Source organism: Capsicum annuum, chromosome 2, assembly GCF_002878395.1.
Source record: "Capsicum annuum cultivar UCD-10X-F1 chromosome 2, UCD10Xv1.1, whole genome shotgun sequence".
In the NCBI taxonomy this organism is placed as follows: domain Eukaryota; kingdom Viridiplantae; phylum Streptophyta; class Magnoliopsida; order Solanales; family Solanaceae; genus Capsicum; species Capsicum annuum.
The window spans coordinates 112985513-113008289 of NC_061112.1; the positions used below are offsets into that span (position 1 = coordinate 112985513).

The following is a 22777-nucleotide window of genomic DNA, read 5'->3' on the forward strand; positions in this document are numbered from 1 at the left end:
TTGTAATATTTTGAACTTTTCTCTTCCATTGGAGAAGCTCAAAACCGAAATTCCCAATTGGAGTGACACTTGGGTTGAATCTTGGCTAGAAACTAGGATCTTGAGGTCATTGAGTTCCTCTTGGTCTAAGTAAGAGCTTGGTGATAATATTCTTTAATCTTAGGGTCCTTTCATGTTGTTAGGGTTCTTAGATTCTTGAATATTATATGTCAAGTTACTATCTTTAATTTTGTAATCTTGTTGTTTGTGTGGTAACATAGTGAAGCCGTGTGGGGCTATTTTCGATTCACTATAGTTGATGCCACTTTGTTACTCTTGTTGTTGTCATTGTAATCTATATCATCTTGTCATTTTTGTAAATCTTGAAGTCTAGTGAAGCCGTGTGTGGCCTATTTTGATTCACTGTCATTGTTGTTGTTTATCTTGTTATTCTTGTGTTGGCTTGACTCTCTTGATACACACTCACTTTTGTATCAAAACTAGACGTATCTCTTACTTTCAAAAATTACACAAATATCAAACGCGATACAAAGGGTTTACACCAAGAAGAAAGGAAAAGAAAACTATAGAAGGATACTGCAGAAGTTATATATGGTCTAGAGTAAATTCAATCACAAAGAGGTCACTAGTTGCATAGGACAAACTGTGTACACCTAGATCTTGTGGTGGACTTAATCTCACTAATCTAAAACTCTGGAACAGATCTGTCATATCTAAGAGTGGTTGGGATTTGGCTCATAAGGAAGATAAGCTATGGATACGATGGATTCACTCCTACTACATTAAGGGCCAAAACTTGCTCACAATGCCAATTCCAAAGCAGACGAGCTGGCTGGTGAAGAAAGTAATTGAAGTCAGAAGGAGTTGGAGCTATATACCATTCACTACCGAACAAACGCAGCTCAGCTTTATTAGAAAGGTTTACTTATAGTTGTTTTGTAACTTACCTCGATTCCCTTGGAAAAGCTTGATGTTTCAAAATGCTGCTAGGCCAAAAGCTTTATTTACAATGTGGTTGTACCTATAAGGCAAGTTGTTGACTGTGAATAGACTTATAAAATGGGAGATTGAAGCAGATCCTATGTGCTCTTAATTCAAAGATGCCATGGAGAATCGAAATCACATCCTAGTAAACTGTGTTGTTATAAAAGAAGTATGGGGTAAAATATTAAAGTAGATGGGCAAATAAACTGTGATATCATCAGATTGGGATCAACATATGCAGTGGATACTGCGACATGGAAAAGGTAGAACTATTGTTGCCCAGGTATTTCGAATGATTTTTGCAGAAACTTGTCATGCTATATAGAGTGAGAGAAACAACAAGCTGCATGATAATAGAAGAAGGACTACAGAAACCATTGCAAGAGAGATAGCATATGTCTACACTGTAAGAGCTCCACTTAAAACTCAGTTGTTAATTAATTCATGGAGAATGTAAGTACGGATGAAAATATTTTAGCAAAATTATGGTAACTGAGGTGAGCAAAAAGGGTGCTACTATAGGCCTCTATCTAACTTCTTATGATATACTGGATAGATTTTTCTTTTTTTGAACTTAGCATTTTGTGTATAGTATGAATATAGATTTGTAATGCTCAATGGTGATTAATAAAAAAATTGTTAGTTACCAAAAAAAAAGGAGAAGAAAAATGGCATCATCTTCTTCTCTCTCAATATCAACCTCCATGAACACCACCTCACTTTACTCTTAAATTCCACAACACCAAAAAACCAAATAGCTCCCTCCATTACTCAATTTTTCAATTTCTCTATTTTAATTACACCCAGCAAACAACATAATTCAATACGTGCCATTAACTCTGCCCGGTGAAAAATATCAATTAAACTCATTTTTTGTCCCTTTCAGAGAATTGACGCACATCCACAACAATGATCTTCCTCCACTAACCTCTCCAAAACCCCATCGAAATACCTCCATTAATAATAATATACTCCTCCATTCTCACTCACTAATTTGACAAAAACAACCTAACTGAAATAATCATCGAAATTCCCACAATTTCATCACCACAATTGTCTAACACCAACCCAAATCTCTAAAAGATTTCCTTTACATACTCAACACCATTAACGACCAAACATCTGTAAGGTACAAGATGAAATGGGAGATATGTGTGTGAGAGTAATAATTTGACTAAGAATGTAAAGTAACTTTCTTTTTAATTCAATTGAGCCACATTTGGTAATGTAACATGGAGTGAATTATATTCTGTAATGTAACATTAGTAGTTGCATTTATTTTGTAATTTTTCCTACTTAAAAATTGAAATCTCATATTGTTATATTCAGTGTTTACTATCGGTTAATATTTAGTATTTGTGCTAGGGTACTAATATCTAAAAATTACATATATACACAAGGTAACTTTACCTTATTACATAAAATCTCATATTGAAAAAGAAATTACAAAAATCCCAAAGTAATTACTTAAATCCCTTAAATTCACTCTTTCTCTATCATCCCCCTCATACATATCAAAATACCATATTTTGCTCCTATTTTAGTGCACTGATTTTTGCTCCATATATGTGCTCCTTTATTTACGTCTACAATCAAGCTAATGTAATATTAATACTCTCTCATCCCCCTTCTATTTGCGTCACTTTTATAATTGGAATTGAAGATGTACACTTTCAATTCACGTAATAAAGAAAATTGAATCATTCTTTTTCCTTATTATCATCTAGCCAATGTAATGTTATAATAACACTAATTTTTTCTTAAAATTATTATAATCTTGTAGATAATTAATGTATAAGGTGAATATTTTATATGTATAGTGTAATATTATATATTTTGAAAGATTATATTTTAATGTATAAATTATAATATATCAGACATTATACATTATTTATTTTTGGAAGACTAATGTATAATATAATTCTTCTACTATACATTTCATTATGTTATACATTAAAAAGTTCTTATTACATTTAAGAGGCATTTTATGTATTATTTGATATTATACAATTAGAAAGTATTAATATTGTATAAAGTTACATTATACCTTCTGATAAGGATATAGAAGTATACATGCTTAATGTTAATACTTAAATGTATAGTATGACATTATACATTACAGTAAATTATTTTTTAAATGTATAATGTGCCCACATGTATGTGCAACTATTGTATAATGTTATCTTTTAAATTTCAGCTTATCTGTTATTTGCATTGATTCAGTAAATACATCACATATTGAATAATAAAATTGAATACATCAACTGTATTTGGATATATATTATTCTCATTTAACTATTTTGTTAACTAATATTTATTTTTTTCATGAATTTTAAATTATTTATAATAAATTTATATGATTCTGTGAATGAAAGATAATTTCTTTCGTCAAAACATACTTTGAAAATCAATTTTATAGGAGTTTAATGGATTATATCAGTGTGAACACAAATAATCCATAGGTATTAATATTACTCCTACTAAAGTAAAGGAAAGAGAATGAAAAATAAATACTCCCACTAGATTTTATATTATTTTATGTTGTTGTTACATAATTTTTAAAAAGGTTTTAATTAAAATTATATTTTATCATTATTTATGTAATTTATTACTACTAAAAATAATATAAGAATGAAATAATAAGACTTTTTTATCTGTTAAAAAGAATAAACAACATAAAATATTATAAATGAGAACAATTAATAGTGCTGATTAAGAATTTTTTTGAATTGAAATCTCAGTTACTATATTTAATCATACACCACACAATGATAGATAATTAATTGCGTTAATTAAGGTAGAGAAAGATAATATCTGATTTCTCTTTCCATAAAAATAGGCAAATTTGTTTTATCATACATTGCAGCAATGTATAAGACCCTACCTAATGTATAAGTATATTTTACAAATTAGGCAGAGAGAAAGCCTAACGAAATTATATTTAAATACTTTCACTATAGAAGGGATTTATGTGGTTTATACTACTAATATTTCTCTTTTTAGATTTGGTTATTATTTTTTGTTGATTATAAGTTGCTTTCTTTGGACCAAGATTATAAGTTGATTTCTTTGGACCAAACTATCATTTGAAATCCATTTCATTTGAAAAAAAAAAATAATAATAAGACAATAGCAGATTGCACAAAATTATTTAATTGATTATTTGTGTTCTCATTTAATAAATATTTAATTGATTATTTGTGTTCTCATTTAATAAATAATGTATAATATAATTGTATTAAGATCGCAATGGATTACATAAAATCAGAAAATTAATTTCAATTAAATAGAATCAATTTTGTGATCATAATATAAACTCAAGTGGCTTAAATTTAATATCGTAAATTTCAAATAAATTTACGACTAAAATAGTAGTCAATATTAAGTGTTCTTTACCACAATATGTATATCAGTTATGAAATTCTACATATACTTACTATTAAAATAGTTGTCAATATTAACTAATTTTCACCTTGATTTAATCTGATTAATTTGATTATAGTAAAATTAATATTACATTACATACTTACTTCCTATAAATCTATCCTAATTTTATAATTACGGAAGCAATTATTTTTTCCGTTGTTACATATGTACTTCCCAAAAATTTCTCCTATTTTTAAAATTTGATTATATTTATTACCTCTATAATTACGGAAAGGACTCGACAAAAAAAAAATTACATTTTCCTAATTACATATTTACTTCCCATGAATATCTCATATTTTTATAGTTTGATTATAATTAATTGATTATTAATTATCTTTATGATTTTGGAAAAGAATCACATAAGGTAGCAACTGTTTTTTTCCTAATTCTGATATACTTCTCAAAAATCTCTCCTAATTTTATAAATTGGTTATAGTTAATTAATTATTTAATTGTCTCTATAATTTTGGTAAGAACTCAAATAAGATTATAACTATTTTCCCCTAATTACGGATCTTCTTATATTTATTCATTTATTATTTCTTTATAAAAATAGGTCAATCTTAATTGCAATTAAAGTTGAAATATTATTTGTTTTTAAAATGTGAAGTGGCTAGTTCTCATGATATTACTTGGTTTAACCTCAGCTAGATTGTCAACAACAACAACAAAAAAACTCATCTAGGTACTCTCCTCTTTTATTAGGTATATAAAAAATTATTTTTTCCATTAATAAAACTATGATAATGTAGCTTTGTGGAGTGCGAGGATTGCTTAGTTGATGGTTGAGCACCAATCGAATCCCTTGATTTCTGTCTAAGGGTTCAAATTTTGAAGAAAAGCTAGCAAAAAGAGGTGCACATCTATAATATATAGATAAAGAATTATTTTAATCATTTATTAATAGTATAATTTTTTGTCTTAAAGAGTTAGGGGTTCGGATGAACCCATAGTGAAAAGTTGGCTCCGCTTCTGCATATCCCCTCCAAAAAAAAAAAAAGAAAAAAACAAAGGACAACATAACTAAACGTCTAAACCATATAACTACTTCTCCTTAAATAATGTAAACATGGTCTCATCAAAAGTACTAAATTTTGGTAAACATACTAAGTGACTTTGATATAGTGTATAGAAAATCATCTCTTCTTAGTCTTGTAAACAAAATGAGTAGTTCAGGCTTTATCATAATAATTTTGCATACATGAGGTACACAACCTAAGAGACAATAAAGCAAATGGTTGTCCCCCCCTCTCCTAACGTTTTCAAATAAATCAAGATCAAACATTATCAACACCAATTGCCTACTTTCTTAGAGTGCTAACGATAAAATCATCTTTTTGTTTGCTTTTGTTACAAAAATACTTACAACAAAGAGTACTACGGACCCCTCATGGACTCAAAAGATTTGGTTCCACATACTCCCACTTTTTTGGTCCCTTTAAAATTTTGTTCTTATAATTTCTATAGAAAAATAACGTAGGTGGTTAGCTTGAAGAATAAGTAAATAAGCAAAAGGCTAGCTACATATAGATAGTTCACTTGCTAACTTGGGTTAGGCCAAGAGAATTATTGTTTGCTTGCAACTATCATGAATATTAAGTTTGTAAAGCTCAAATAGCATATTGATATATAAGAAAATCAAATATTGATCTAACTCGACCCCAAAAGTTAGTTCATGAAATAAAAAAATTTTATTTGTTCATCCCAAGTGATTTTACTATATGCAGTGGCGGATGTACATGTATTCCAGGGGGTTCATCCGAACCCCCTTCGTCGGAAAATTATATTATTTTTATATGGTAAAATAAATTTTTATGTATAAATAATAGAGGCTGAACCCCTTCGACTAGTCCATATATGTACTACTGAACTCCCTCACTAAAAATCCCGGATCCGCCCCTGACTATATGAATGCTCAAAATCTAGCTCATGAGATGCGATTATCAATAATGTAACATTGCTATAGAGGGCGTACTTTTATTTATTTAGTAATATCTTTTAACATGCCTCTCACGTTCGGCTTGCTTCTTTTTAGTGGATGATAGTGAGACTCGCATTCAGAATCTCTGTATGATATGTGAATATACAATCAACTCATCTAAGAGTTTAAACTATTCGAGTTGACCATACTCTTATTTCCTTAATTATTACTCTTCACTGTGTATATTAAATAGCTTACCTTCCGTTAGTTAAGTTAGTCATGCTAAACATTATAATGATACCATTTGATTAAGAAACGGAAAAAACTGTACTATGTATAAATTGTAAATTTGAAGATTTGGTATCGTAAAAAGTAAATTTTATTGGATGCGAAGTGGTGAGGTGCATTCTTAAAGTGGGCATTTTGCACCATCATTAGTTATTTCATAACACCAAAACTTTCTCCAAATTTGTTCTTAGAAAATGACTTGAGCATAAATATTCTCATTTTCAATTGTATCTGGAATAATTAATAGGCAATAAGTTAAAATATTTTTAAAATAATTAAATTAATGAGCTTTTTCCAAAAGCAAATGTGTTTCTCACATTATTATTCTTTGCTTAAGGACAAATCAACACGAGAAAAAAGATAGGGGGAAGAGTGGAAACCCTTTTTCTAGAGAAAATGAGGAGAGCACTAACTAAAGAATTTTTTTTCCAAAAAGTCAAAGTCATTATGCCATTGTCAAAGATAATTCTTCAATCTTTTTGACTTCCAAATTTGGAGAACAAATAAAAATTTGGAGTTCACAAGGTGTTACAAAGACTAAAGAAATGATTGAAAGATTATAATTTTTGGTCCCCATTAAAACTTAAAAATAATAATTTAATTAAATATATACGAAGTACATATATAATGTTACATCTCCTTTTCTTCAACCATTAGTTAGGAAAGGGGAAATCAAATAAAGTAACGATACAAATAAAAAGAGGGAATTAATTAACAAGTGGAAGAAAGTTTCAAGAGTCCTAATGGTGCAAATGCTATCAATTTTACCTTGGATATACAACAAAAATAATTAGATATGATATGTAATTACTCCTTCTCTTCCTTTTACTTGCCTTCTAATTTCCAAACAAAATGAGAAGAGAAAAGTTATCGTGGGAAAAATTATCCTTCCACCATTATGGTCTAAACAAGATGCAAAGAGAAGATTGGTGGGGGTGGGTCGTGGGGGGGCTGGTTTAACAATGTCCAATTGTTTAAATGATTTTAATTATATGCATTGATAGTAAATGTCGTTTTACACAATTAATGTAATACTTATAACATGTTTATCGAGTATAATTTTTATCAGGTTATTAATTAATATTTAAATATGAATATTTATATGAAATTACCATATAAAAATAACTTGATTGAACAATTTTTATTTACAGTACTGTCAAATCTTAAAATTTAAACTCAAGAATTTATCTTAGCATAGAATAGTAAATCCATGATCACTCTCCCAATATTTAGACAACTTAGTAATTATAGATTTCCGAACAAGGTTGCTAGTGTATCATAAATCATACTCACAATTCAAGCAGGAGCAGTATATTAAACTCAGTCTATCTCATATTAATTGTCCATATTATTAAAAATATGTTTCAAATTACTTGATAATTTATAGAATCAAGATAGAATTAATTTAATTTTTCTCATTCTTCCCTAAATTAATCGTTGTATAAATATTATGAAGTTTTTAAAAAGTTTTTTCCATCATTACTTTTGGCATTGATTGATAACACACACAAATATAAAGTATAATAAAAAGATATAAAAGAAAAATTACTAAACGTATTCTTATTGTTTATAATTTTTAAAGGATTTATAAAAAATTAGGAAATAGCAACTAATATATAACGGAGGGAGTAGTAACAACTACTCGATGTTAGGTAGCTGCGGACAGATAAATATCATAGAAGACTTGGAATACTAAAATATATATGCCATCATGAAAATGTGCATAGGATACTAAAAACAAAATTAAGTTCTTTCTGCTTTGAATTTTTTTACAAATTTTGCTGTTGCAATTTGAAAATGTTACACTTCTCGATTTGTTCCCTATTTGCTGATCGAATTGATGCTTCTTATCTTTTGTTCAGTGGTCAATAAATTGTACTATCCAATGGATATTCTTGCACAACAGATTTTTATTTTTATTTTATTTTATTGGCTCAAATTTTTTCTAATGCCTTTCTGCAAACTTCATCTACTCTTGTTCATTCTGTGAATCTTAGTTCTTCAAAACAAAAACAAAAAAGGAAAGATAGCTTGAGGTGCTTCTTTTCCCGTCATTTATAACCTGATAATAAAGAAATATATTTTAAATTATAATAATTCAATTTGTAATTTTGATCAACATAATAATGAAAGAAAAAAATCAAAAGAATTAGATTTTCCTAATATTATTCAAAATTGTTGAATTTTTCCTCTTATAGTCTTTCGATTTATTCATTCTTAATTACGCACGAACACATACGTGCACCGCCTCTTTTATTGTTTTAGTTTTTGTTTGGGAGGAGGGTGAAATAATACTCTTCTGTCAATGATTACTTATCTACATTTTAATTTTTAATATAATGAATAAATAAAGGTGGACGGAGGAATAACCTACTCAAAAGCGTGAAACATAAATTAAAGGAGCATGACATGTTTCGATACTTAAAGGAGTAATTAGACATTTGCATTGGATCTATAACCAAAGACTCCAAATAATTGTCAAAAGTCGTCCATTTACGTTCAGAAAGACAAAGAAGATGCCATTACTGTTTCCCAAAATTCAAATGGAGGACACATGTCAACTATTGTAATAGCAAGAAGCATGCAAAAGAGGATCAGTCAACTAAATTATACTATATAGTACGTCTCGACATTATTCTAATCTTTGGCAGTATTAATCGGACTTTAATTTGTAAGTCTCTTCTAAAATATGCATGATACTTAGAGTTATTTTTCTTCCTAGGAAGCATCATTTTCATGTTTTAACTCACACCTTGTCGGACAAGAAAGGAAAGTAAATTAGCCAAAGGAAATAGGATGGGAAAACAAAATTTGGTGATGAAGATAATTTTTCATCAAAAAAGTTTATATACTCCATAAAATATAAGAGTTAATCCTAAATGTGATTCTTTTTTTTTTTCTTTTCATAAAGGAGTTAACTAAAATCCTGATTAGAGGCATGGTGGGAGCCAGGGGCGGATCCATGTGTAATTTTGGGGTGCTCCGGTACCCATAAAATTCGACTTAGATTAGGTATAATTATACAAAAAAACACAGAATAAATGGTATAATTTATTAAAAATCACCTAGAGAACAAATATATGGTTGGGTGCAGTGGCTTGAGGATGTGACTCACACGTCCAGTTTTCTAGGTTCGAATTGCTACAGCTACATACTATTTTTTATAAATTTTTTTAAGCACCCACAACCTTAAATTCCTGGGTTCGGCACTGGTGGGAGCTGGGTAATATTCTTGTACCTTTAATAAGGGCTTTCAAGTTCAAGATCCGTGGATAAAGAAAAAAAAATAATAGATAATGTTTCTTTCTAAATCTTAAGCGCGTGAATTTGAATTAGATAGAGTTAATGAATATATATTATTATTATTACTAGTTCAGCCGTACGTATCTCGCACGTATAACTTTTGATTATTTAAAATTAGACGATTTTATCTATTACAAAGGTTTTTAATGACGTACAAAAAGTTCCAAACATATATTTTACTATAAGCACATATATATTTTACTACCGGAAGTTTCAAGTGCTTAATGGATACTTTTGCGTTTGTTATGCAGTACCTCTTTTCATTGCTGGTAGAGGCTAAGAGAAACGCATCAGTTCGAATCATATTTGTAGTACAATTGTTTTTCCTCTACTTAAAATCTTTACTTATTTTTTAAGTTAAATCATTAGAAAATTTTTTATTACTTAAAACTTTTATAAATTTAATATTTCTTATATTTTTTTTATTCTCACTAGTGCTTTCATATTTGTTTCTAGATTTTTTAAATCTCTTTAAAATTAACTTTAGTTGATTTAGAATTCTTAAACTAATGAAAAAAGATATTAGTTGTCACTAATTCTGACGACTTCTAATAACGAAAAGTTAAATAATATTTCTACGATCCTTCACACTTTTAATATATTTTAGATTATAAATTATAGATTAAATATAAACATAAATATAAATATAAATATAAATATAAATATAAATATAAATCAAACAACCATGGTGGGTTGATGGCAACTTATATGCTACTGTCATTCTCTTATAATAAAAGTTAATTACCAAAAAGAAAAATATATGCTAGTGTCATTTCATTATGTAATTTTCAAGTAAATTTGATAAAACAATTAAACTGAAGTATAAAACATTACAAAAAAAAATGCACACATATGTAACGTACACATAGAGTCCGTTAAACAATAAAATTAGGAGTTATTTTTTCACGTAAAATCTACCTACACTATTGATAGTATTTTCTTCTTATTATATATTTTAGGACTTTAAAATTGTAAATAGTTAAATAAGAAGAAAACTAAAAATAGAATAAGCCAATATTTATATTTCTTGTAAAATTTGATTGAAAATATTACTTAAATAGAACTGTAAAAGTTCTTTTTATATAAGGGAAAATTTTAATTTATTTAGAAGTATTAAATATTATAATTTCTTGTTTAGATGAAATAAGGACTTTAATTAATTTTAAAAATCTAAATAATGTATAATTAGTTTATTTTTATTTTTTTAGAAAAAATCTCAACCTAAATAATGTATAATATTGACTTATTTAAAAACAAAAATCCTAAACCAACTTTGGTTTTTAAAAAAAAGGACATAAAAAACCATTTTGTAAAATAAATAAATCAAGTTATAATTCTATATAAAGCAAAAATAATATACATTAAGAATAGTAATAACATGTTCTATACTAACATTTGGGCAAGTTTGCAAAAATTCAAATTTTAGCTGATTTTAAACTATTACGTTTTTAAGGGTGTTCACACTTTTAATATATTGTAGATTATAGATGTAGATATAGATGTAGATGTAGAAGTAGATGTATATAAGATGTAGATTTATAGATTTTTAATATCTTTTTAAAATCAAATTTAGTTGATTTAGAATTCTTAAACTAATAGAAAAAGTATTAGTTGTCATTAATTATGATGACTTCTAATAAGGAAAAAGTTTTATTATAAATATATTTAATTAATTTTGAACTCTTAAATATTAGAAAAACAAATAGTGAAAAGATGATTTTGCCTAAAGCAAAGACTTTTAATGAAAGACAAAAAGTTAAACGATATTTCTAAAGTCCTTTACACTTTTAGTGTATTATAAATTATAGATATAGATATAATTATAGATTATTATTGTGATAAAAGTAATAATTTTTTTTTAAAAATGAAGTGAGGCGCTAAAGGAAGTTATTTTTCTTTTCATTAAACTAAAGTATATAGTAGACCTATTTACTTTCTTCTATATTAGTTACTTTACTTATTCTCTTTGCAAACCAAATAAGAAAAGGAATCCCTTTTTCTTTCCTTTATGTCTAGTTCTCAAACAAAGGACAAGCCCCTCCTCTCTCTCTCACTTTTTTTTTTTTTTTTTTCTATTTAAAATAGTAGAAAGGAGGGGCTGATGTCGAAGTTTATAATTGGGAGGAGAAAATGTGAAAAAAGATAAAAAGAAAGATGGCGCCAAAAGAAGTCTTATGAGGAGAAATTGCTTTTAAATTGTTAGACCAATATACCTGCAGACTTCCAACTTTGGGACCCTCTTGCCCACTTCAAAAATTATGCTTATTGTAAAATAACTTAAATATATACCGACAGCATAAATAATAGTAGTATTTCATACCAATATAGATCACAACAAAATTAATTAATAAGTTGATCTTAATGAGGGAAACACTAAACATAAATTAAATGAAATGGTTTTATCTTTAGTGAACAACACCAGAATTTTCAACAAGGAGTCAAAATATTAAAAAAGTAAGTACTCAAATAAGTTAAGAAAATTTTACATATAATATATGTACATTATTTGTTTTACTTAATTTACACTATATAATTATTTAGTAAAGGAGTGCATTGACACTTTTCAACAAGGACTATCAGTATGTGTAAGTTAATTAGAAGGTACTCCCTCTATCACAGTTTTAAGTGTCTTAGTTTGATAGAACATAGAGATTAAAAAATAAAAGTGAGATTTTTTAATTTTATGACGTTAAATTAAAGAAGTGTATAGTGTTTTTTATAATCTTACACTTATCATGAAGGAGGTTATTGGAATTGTAAAAATTACTGAATATAGAAAGAGATATTTTTTTAGAAATAAACGAAAAAGAAAGTAAGACACTTAAATTAAGACGGAGGAAATTCTATGATATAATAAAATAAACTCCAAACCCTTGCATTAGCATAGTTCTCTTAACATGTATGTATTGGCTTGGTCTATATACCGGGTGCGTGTAAGTGTTTTCCCACCTTGTACTATCCTCAAACCTGCCTCCCCTTTTCCATTCCTATACTCTTTTTTCTCTCTTGTTAAATACTCTTTTATTCTTTCTCTACTATATATACATACCAACACTTGACTTTAATCTTTAATTTACCTTTGTGCATACCTCTCTCCTCCAACAAGCTAAGTGTTCAAGTGTAATATACCACAATTAGGAGTCCAAGATCATAATAATGAAGGAGTGTGGGAAGAATAGCAGCTCACCATGTGCAGCTTGCAAGTTATTGAGAAGAAGATGTGGTCATGACTGTGTCTTTGCACCTTATTTCCCTGCTGATGAACCCCACAAGTTTGCCAATGTTCATAAGGTCTTTGGTGCTAGTAATGTCAGCAAGATGTTACAGGTTCCACTTTCTATATATCTCTTTCAATTATTTTCCAACTTAACTTTCTTTAATATATATGCAACTTTTTTCAAAAAAAAAAAAGGGCAAATCTTCATCTCTACTTCTAATTGGGTATCAACACCTTAGTTTTTGTTTATGGGGTTTTCTCTATGTGAATTATAGTTAGAGTCGTGGAATCAGTCACTAATACTTGCATCAGGACTCGGGATAGACCGATTACATCACATCCCTCCTCTCTTGAATGTTTCCCTTTTTTGGACCCTACATGAGAGTATACCATACTTTTTTTCTGATGTGGGTGGGTGAGGTGGGATAGGAGGGGGGTTGTCAATTAAGGGTATAGAGTGTGAACACGATTTAGCATATAATATAATGACTTAAGATAGATCTAAAGATAAGGTTGTTTAGCAAAAATATTGGACACAGAAGTTACACATGCACTTGGTCTATGAACATGCTATAATAGAGAAGAGATAATGTATTTAACAGGTCACATGCAATAAAATCCAAAAGGTAAGCATAACAGACAAGTATAGATGATAAATAATGTATCAAACTTCTTTCCTATTCTCAATACTGCTACTTCATTTTCTCCAAGTATATAAATATAGTCCATGTTTGTCTACCCTAATTAGCTAAATTAAGTCCTCTAATTCAAATTATATATTTTGGAGTTTTTTTTTTGTTTTTTAAAAGGCACTAAATAATGTTCATGATTGAGCCTACAGTATAAAAAGTTGCCGTTTTAACCCTATTTAATTTAATGTGTCCCTCTTGCTACTGGTCAAATGTGCCAAACACTCGCATAAGAAAACCAATGTACAACGTACTAATTGTTTCTTGCTTTTCAAGTTAAAATTAGCCCCTTATAAGGTAATTAGGTCATATTTTCTTTGATTATAGTTTCTTTTTTCCTTATTAAAGTTTAAATTATGATCTTTTGTTACTCAAGCTTCTGCTTTTCTAAGCTCTATTTTGGCGGTAAAAAGATAACAAGCAAGTAATTATACTTTATATAAAGAATAAATGTTTGCTGAACACCTTTTTCAGGCTCCTGTGGTCATATTTTCAGGTTCTTTTACAACTAGAAAAAAAAACATTGCATTAAGTGATTAAAGTTTCACACTGATCTTAGATTCAGTAGTGAAGCCACAGTACTAACTGCGGGTTCAACATAAATCAGTAATTTTGACTCAAAGTTTTATATTTTTATTAAATTTTTTCAATATGTACGTACAAATAATTTAATTTATTCAGAATCTAGGTAAAAAGAGTTATGATTAATTTAGCAATTTGTGGGGTCGTTAGAGGGGAACAAAGAGATGTTTGTTAGTTGTTGAAAAACCGTTTCACTAGTCAAATGTGGAAAAAGATTGAACTAGTCTATGTTTATGGTCCCACAAACAATCATGCTCCTCCGCTTCATTTTAATTGATCTCTTATTAAAAACATTTAATTATTCTATTTATGAAATAAAAAAGATTTTATTATATTCTTTCAATACTATTTGTGTTATTAAATAACTATACAAAGTGTATATATTTAAATTAAAATTTTAAAAATATAATTAATAAGACTAATTTGATAAAATGCACTCTTAATAAACATAGGATCAAGACAGGAATTAGTAGAAAATTTTTGACTATTGAATATGATGAATGAGGTTCAATGTAGAACTAATTTGGAGCCATAAACTCCATATCCAACTGTTTTTCTTTCTTTGTAAATTATTTATTTACTTAATATTTGAAAGTCAACTAATTTATTCAATATGAATTTGGTCACTATCACAATATATAGTAGTACTTTTTACAACTGAATTTTCAAGTGGACACGTGATATTTTTCCAATCGTCATTTCTCATAAAATTTCGGGGGTGGTTAAATGGTCTCCTATTTTAACAATTAAAGGCCAAAAGAATCAACTTACTCCAAGAAAACAAACACACACATTTGTTCTTTTGACCACAAATATAGTGTTGTTGATAGGTACATATCACCTCTTAGCCATAATTAAAGACTTCTCTGGTTTGACCTCATTTAAAAAAGGTGATTTCTCTTTCTCTTTTTCCTTTTTTTCCTTTCATCTTTTTCAACTAACACTCCATTAGCTATTTTCAGAAAATTTTATGACACAAAAATGATGTCAATATGACATGCCTTTGGAACTCAATACTCTCTTAGGTCCTCAAAGTACAACCCAAGCCCATTAATTAGCATGCCAATCATATTAGTAAGCCCATAAGGATTCTGTCACCAACTTACAACAAAGACTGTATCACAAACTACACTACATTCGTTTCATTTGGTCTACAATAAAATACATTATACAGAATTTTGCCCATAGTGTAGTTATTATGATCTGCATTTGTAGCCAAATTTTGGAGTGAGTTAATTAAAGTTCAAATCAAATGGTGTAAAATTGCAGGAATTGCCGGAGCATAAGAGAGGAGATGCAGTGAGTAGCATGGTGTATGAAGCAAACGCTAGAGTTAGAGATCCAGTGTATGGATGCGTAGGAGCCATTTCATCTCTCCAACAGCAAATCGATATGCTCCGGACTCAACTGGCCATGGCCCAAGCTGAAGTGGTCCAATTGAGGCTAAGACAATCCACAGGCATTATTAATAATAGCCCACCAAATAATGACTCTCCCATTACGAGCTCCCAGCCCAAAGGATATTCCCATTTCCATATGGATTTAGATGTAGACCAGTCCAACTGCTTCAATGAGCCCATGTGGCCATATTAGTAAATGAGTTTCGTCTATTTTAAGTTCAAAAATTCCCATGTGTCCTTTTGCCTCTATATCTTTTTCTTACAAAGGGCAAAGGTGATGATTAGGTTGCTGTTTGTGAGTGTGTTAGAATGAAATCAAACCCTTTATGGGGTGTATTAGCATGAGTTCATACAAAACCCTTCAAGTGGTGTTGGCCTTTTGGCCAAATTGATTATACTATTATCTTTGTTCTTGTGTATATATGTAACTACTATAGTATGTGATAGGACAATTTTCATAAGGGGACAGTGTGTTTATTTTCCAAACTTGTTGGAAGAAAGTCCCTATATATTTTTACAATTGACGAATCATAAAACTCAAAACTCTTATTTAACAATTTGATATCTGAATTTCATTCGAGAGTCTATTCGAAACAACCTCTCCGCATTTGAAGTAGGGTAAGGTTCAAGGATCGATTCAGGATTTAAAGGTTGTGAGTGCTCACTTTCTTTAAGGAAAAAAAAAGTGTGTTGCTACCAGAAATCAAACCCACGCCACTTCAGGCATCAAGGTGCTTTAGTTTCACACCGAAGCCAAAGCACCCAACAACCACTTTTGTTTATGAGTGCTTAACGTTACATCATAACCGATTTTACTGTATTTTCTATACAAATAACAAAAAATTTACCAGAGTCAGTGGGTGCTCAAGCACCTGGAAAAGATGCATGCATCCGCCCCTGGTAAGGTTTGCGTACACTCTGTTCTCCCGAGACTATAATCCATTTTAAGGTGGGGAAGAACTCCCTTTCAAAATTTCTTTTCTCTAGAGTTTGAATCGAGGTCTCTACTTAGGATAAAGTGATCTTATATGTCCCTCCACATCAGTTGGTGATGAGACGACAATATGTATTGATACTTACAAGACAAAACAACTTTCCCAATGAATCACCAAAACGCTACATATAGAGCTAATTAATAAGAATCCACCACAAGATCTACACATAGTATTTAGGAAATTCTCATGGTTTCATAATATAAACAAGTGAAAGAGCAATTAGACATTAGAGTCAATGAGTTCTCCATTCACTAACTCTCTGTAAGCAGCAACAGGCCAGATGAAGCCTCTCCAGACGAGCCTGTTAGCCAATGGAACATCAATGATGATCTCCTTCATTGTTGGCTTCTTCTCATCTCTTATTGCAATCAAGTAGCTCCTTCCTACCCACCCAATCCATCCAGCAATGTACAAGAAGAGGATCCCAGGAGTGATGAACTCACCCCAATGCCTCTGGTCTCCACTCACTATCAGGTGTGGCAGTCCATCCGATCCACACAATAGTCCCTGTTTCGCGTAGTTGTCAAATCTGCAATGACAATAGTTGAGTGAATTTGTGTAAGTGAAATAAAACTAGTTATGTGACTTCTCCGTTACAAAATAAAGTTGAGTGACTTTATCAAGATAATTTCCGTTAGTTGAGTAATTTCAAAGGAGTTTTGTCCTTCACTGGTGAGGGACAGCGAGACAGTTGTGCTTATATACAGAAGCACTTCTTCTAGCTCTTAAAGAATTGAGAAGAGAGTCTTCCCGGCGCCATCGTTGTCCCTCAGCTGGCTTGGGCTTGAATTTGAATTTATGATGTGATTGACTGATATATTTTTGGATCAAATTTATTTAGTTAATTTTTATATTTCAGTAACATTTTTGTAATTAATTCCCATGTTATTGTTTTGTCGTAGCCATATTTTTCGTAAACAACCATTTTCGCAAAGAACCACCAGGAAGAGTTGCATCTCTTCGTTTGAGACTAGACTTCTGCTTATATATATCTGTCCTTTAATTCAGATTTTTACTTACGATTTTTTTTTAAAATATTTCTCGCATATTACTTTCTGCTCTGCGAAGTAAATTTGAAGTGTGATTCAACTGTTCTTAATGTTCGTTGAACACCGGTGTTTGAAGTATCTTTGCACAAGTGACAGTAATCTGCCCTATCTTGGGAGGAAATAATCTTATACCTCAGGTATTAGGAACACTATGAATTTCAGGAGGCTCGAATTAGTTTCAGCTTTCATCTCATGTATATTTTGTCAAGTCTTAGTTTCCAGAATTTATTTGGTTACTAACAGTATTTGTGTTACTAAACAAAATTCGAATGATCATATGCGAAATTAACTCTATGATAAGGAATTACATAGATGGATTAAATAAAAAATGATTACTAGGGGAAAATGGAAGGTGAGACAAACCTGCGCTTAGTTTTCTCAATAGTAGCATTAATAGCAAGTGCAGGAGCACTATCAGGTGCATATAGCTTCAAAGAATTCTCAAGCTTCTTGATCTGTTGCTTCTCCCTCTTAGCAAACTGCTTTGACTCCTTGCAAGGTGTGAGTCCAGAGATGTCAGCAGAAGCTGGAAGCACTGGTGCTGACAACAGAATTGAAGACAAGGCAAGTGCTGCTGAGAATGCCTTTAATGAGGAAGATGTTTCATCTGTTTTAGTAGAAGCAGGAGTTTGGTTTGAAGAGCAGACTATTGTTGAAGTTCTTGGTTTTGTGGTAAACTGAGAACTAAACTTAGATGATGTTGAAATGGGTTTTGAAAGGTTTGCAGGAATTGTGAGAGACATGGTGTTTTCTCCTCTCTCTTTTTATGGTATTATTTTCAAGAAAAAAAGAGAGGAAGGAGGAGTTGATTGGAGTGTGGAGAGTGAAAGGATGTTTTTTTAGGATATTTGGAAGAAAGGATTGGTAATGAAGAGAGAGGATAAAGGAGTTGAAGGGGAGCTTAGGTGGAGGGATTTGATTGGCTAATTGAGTTGGATTTTGTGAGATTGGTGGATTTTGCTGAAACTTTATCTATCTGTGAAAGAGCAAGAACCAGGGATGTAACAGATACAGATACGCCTCCTTCGGAGCCATATTATCCCTTGGAATAGCTAGTAAGTTGCTGCCCACGTAATCAGGAGGTAATAAGTTCAAGTCTTGAAAACAGTTTTTAACAAAAATACAAGGTAAGACTGCATACGATACACCCTTGTGGTGGGGCCCTTCCCTGGATACCGCGCATAGTGGTAATTTTAGTACACTGGACTGTCCTTTATTGGCAAAATGGCTAAATGGATCCTTGTACTATGTTCGTTTTGTAATGTGAACACTTCTACTTACATGTTTGTCATCTGAATCGTTGAATTAATTAAAAAGTAATATTTTAAGCCCTTTGTCGGTCTACTCCTTTGAACGTGTTGCACAATCACGAACATGTCATCAAATATTTGAAAATAATTTTCACATATGAAATAACGTGTCCAAGGTATAAATAGAAAAGTAAGTCCGAAAAATTAGGTCATTTTAGACCCTTCTTCTTCGTCTCTTTCATCCAAAGTTTAAAATTTCCCCTATTTTAACTTAATTTAGGTAGATTGTTTTTGGTGGTTGTTGCAATCCGTGTAAGTATTTAATATTTTGTGGTAACTGTAGTATTTCGTAGTTTATTTCAGGCTCTTTTGTCGATGTAATGAAGTCCGTTTTAGTGATTTTAGGATTTTCGCCATTATGAACTTTTTTTTCAATTTTTTAGGTGGTTTTGCTCTATTTTATATCTAGTGTTGTTGTAGGTAGTATGTGTAGTGGTGATATGCCTTCAATGACATATTTTGAAATTTTGATCAAAATTTAGAGTTTTTTCGTAAAATGGTAATTGGGTTCGAAAATTTTTGAGCTTTTAATTTTTTTTTGTTGTCTAATGCTCCTATTATACCTATATATTACAGTTTTGTGCCTTCAATGGTATATTTTATTATTTCGATTACATTTTAGATTTTTTTTGGTAAATTTAAAATTAGGTTCGAAAATTTTGGGGCTTGTGATTTTTTTGTTGTTTAATGCTCCAATTAGATGTGTGTATAACAGTTTTGTACCTTCAATAGCATGTTTTGTTATTTCGATTACATTTTAAAGTTTTTTTTTTTGATAAAATCAGAATTGGGTTTCTTATTCCTTTATTTTTTCTTTAAAAATTAGGTCTTTATGGATAATTAACTAATTATATATATTATCTTGTCATTGTACAGATTTTCTAAGTAAATGGACATAATTGTAACAATTCAATTCACCTATAGGGGGGTCTTTTTGTCAGACCCTGATCTAAGGTATGCAAATGAAGTTTGTATTCTTGAAAAAATTAGAGTAGATGTAGATGAGCTTCATATTATGTTATTTCATAACTTAGCAATAGATTTAGATATGGAAAAAAATAAAACTTTTTGATGTAGAGTAAATAAAAAGGGTTATTATTATATGTTAGATAGTGATGCTGATGTTTTAAGATTTATCAATAGTTTAAAAGTTGGAGATTTTGTTAATATATATGTTGTTCACCAAATTAGTGAACTTATAGTTGTTAATGAAGATGTGACAGCTACTCCATCATTATTACTACTTAGCAATGGTAATGTGGCAGCCCCTTTTAAAACTGATAAGGTTGTGTGTCTTCATCTCATCCGTTGAATATAAATGAAGATGAGTATATAAATGAAAATCAGCCTCCTAAGGCAGACAAAGGAAAAGCTAAGGTTTCTTTAGAAGACTTAGGGGAAAGTCAAGTTAATGATTTCTCCACATACCACCTTCAAACATCTGATTCTGAATTAAATTTTCAGACCACTGATTCTGATGTTGATTCACTTTATGATATTAATGAAAATATTGAAGAAGAGTGATTTTGACAAAGAGTTGCTTTAAGCTAGGAAGTCTAGCATTGAAAAACAAGCAAAAGAAAAGGCTGATAGGGTAAATCTAGATGAGATACCATCTGAACTAGTAGGTATAAATGCTGGTTTTGAGGAAATTTATAAGAACAAGGGGGTTAGATATGAAAGTAAACTGGGTAGGGATGACCCTTATTTTGGTAGTTTAAATTCGAATAGTGACATTAGTGAAGAGGAAGGAGATCATGTTGATGATGATGAACTGGTAGATCCACTACCTAGAACTTCATCTAGCAAGATCTACTTTGATGAAACTGCAAAGAAGATATATTTTTAGTTGTACATGATTTTTTGAATGCTGTTGAATTTAGAGAGGTACTGCAGACTTTATTCAAAAAAATGTGAACCTTAAATTAAAACCTAATAAAAAGAAAAGAGTAAGGGCAAAGTGTAAGCATAAGGATTGTCCTTGGGTTATTCTTGAAAGTGTTGATAACACAAAAAATTTTAGTGTGAAAACATACTTTCTTATCCACAAATGTTCTAAAAAGACAAGAAATGAGATGTGAGTGATCCATCAATAAAATTGCATCAGATTCAAACACTTTTAAGAAAGGACTATGGATTGTATGTTAGTAAAACAACCCGTAGAAAATCAAAAATTAAAATTATGAATGAATATTTTGATGATTTTGTTGAAGAGTTTGCTAGGTTGTATGACTATGCTGAATAGTTAGGATCACCAATTCTGATATCACTGTATCTACTAGAACATCCAAGAATTCAATTCCAAGGTGGTTATAGGCATTTATATTTGTCTTGGGGCCTTAAAAAGTGGATGAAAAGAGGGTTCTAGAAGAATAATTGATTTAGATGGTGCCTTTCTCGAGGGTGTATATAAAGGTATCTTGTTGTCTTGTATTTTCAAAGATGAAAATAGTCACATGCATCCTGTAGCATGGGCAGTGGTTGATAAAGAAACCAAGGACATATGGTCTTGATTTCTTAGGCACATCAACCATAATTTGAAACTTCGAGAAAATGGGGGTAAAGGCTTGACATTAATATCTGATATGCAGAAGGTATGAAGTGTCATATTTTTTTTAGTTATTTTTTCAATTTGCTTAGTGATGTCATGAATGTTTAACTACTGTTTTACATGTTTTGATAGGGTCTTCATTTGGCACTTACTAAGCTACTGTCAAATGCTGAGCATAGATGTGCTAGACATATATGGGCAGACTGAAAGCAGGTTTGGAGAGGTGAAAAAAGAAGGAAAAAATTCTGGCAGGTTGCAAGGGCTCGATTTAAAGTGTATTTACAACAAAAAACTTAATAAAATGAGTGATTTAGATGTTGAAATTGTGAAATACTTGCTCAAATACAACAAAGAGGCATGGTGTAGAATTTTTTTTTAAAGAATATAGCAGGTGTGATGTGGTTGAGAACAACATGTATGAAACTTTCAATAGTTAAATTTTAGCTGCTAGGTTCAAAACAATTATCACTATGTTGGAGAAAATAAAATGCAAAGTCATGGAAAGAATGAATCAAATGAGAAATTTTTAGAAAAATGAATCAGTGATGTATCACCAATGGATATGAAAGTTCTTGTAGAGAATAATATGCAATCAAGTGTGAGGTAAGGTTTAATGGTGATATAGGCTTTGAGATTGGTGATCCACCATAAACACATGTTGTTAATGTGAAGAGGAAGGAATGTAGTTGTAGGTCATGGCAACTAAAGAAAATTCCTTGTGCACATGCAATTGTTTCAATGCATTACAAGGGATAGAATGTGGAGTCATTTGATAAGCACTGGTATCAATGAAAAACATACTTGAAGGCATATGATAAGTATATTCAACCAATGACAAATATAAAGATGTAGTCAAGAAGCACAAGACCACTAATTGAGTCACCTGAGATTACTGCCATGCCACGAAGGTCAAGTAAAAATAGAAAGAAAGCTAAGGATGAGTCTATTAAGAAAAAGTTTAGGAAGACTACAAAAAAAGAAAGAAAAATGACATGTTTTGTGTGCAAGTCTATTGGACACAACAAGAAAGGATGTCCAATTTTGGTAAGCTAAAACTTT

The 22777-nt window shown here is 30.3% G+C and overlaps 2 protein-coding genes across 2 annotated transcripts; one reads left to right on the forward strand and one right to left on the reverse strand.

Moving 5' to 3' along the window:
* The first annotated feature begins 12882 nt into the window (after window positions 1–12882).
* LOC107861108 (LOB domain-containing protein 4) lies at window positions 12883–16230 on the forward strand. The gene is made up of 2 exons (XM_016706492.2): window positions 12883–13252; window positions 15683–16230. The coding sequence occupies exons 1-2, from the start codon at window positions 13082–13084 to the stop codon at window positions 16004–16006; spliced, it is 495 nt and encodes a 164-aa protein (XP_016561978.1). The 5' UTR covers window positions 12883–13081; the 3' UTR covers window positions 16007–16230.
* A 676-nt stretch (window positions 16231–16906) lies between these two features.
* On the reverse strand, window positions 16907–18879 carry LOC107858988 (photosystem I reaction center subunit III, chloroplastic). The gene is made up of 2 exons (XM_016703825.2): window positions 18221–18879; window positions 16907–17337 (listed from the first exon to the last, which is right to left on the reverse strand). Exons 1-2 carry the CDS (start codon window positions 18598–18600, stop codon window positions 17028–17030), a joined length of 690 nt encoding a protein of 229 aa, XP_016559311.2. The 5' UTR covers window positions 18601–18879; the 3' UTR covers window positions 16907–17027.
* Window positions 18880–22777: the final 3898 nt, after the last annotated feature.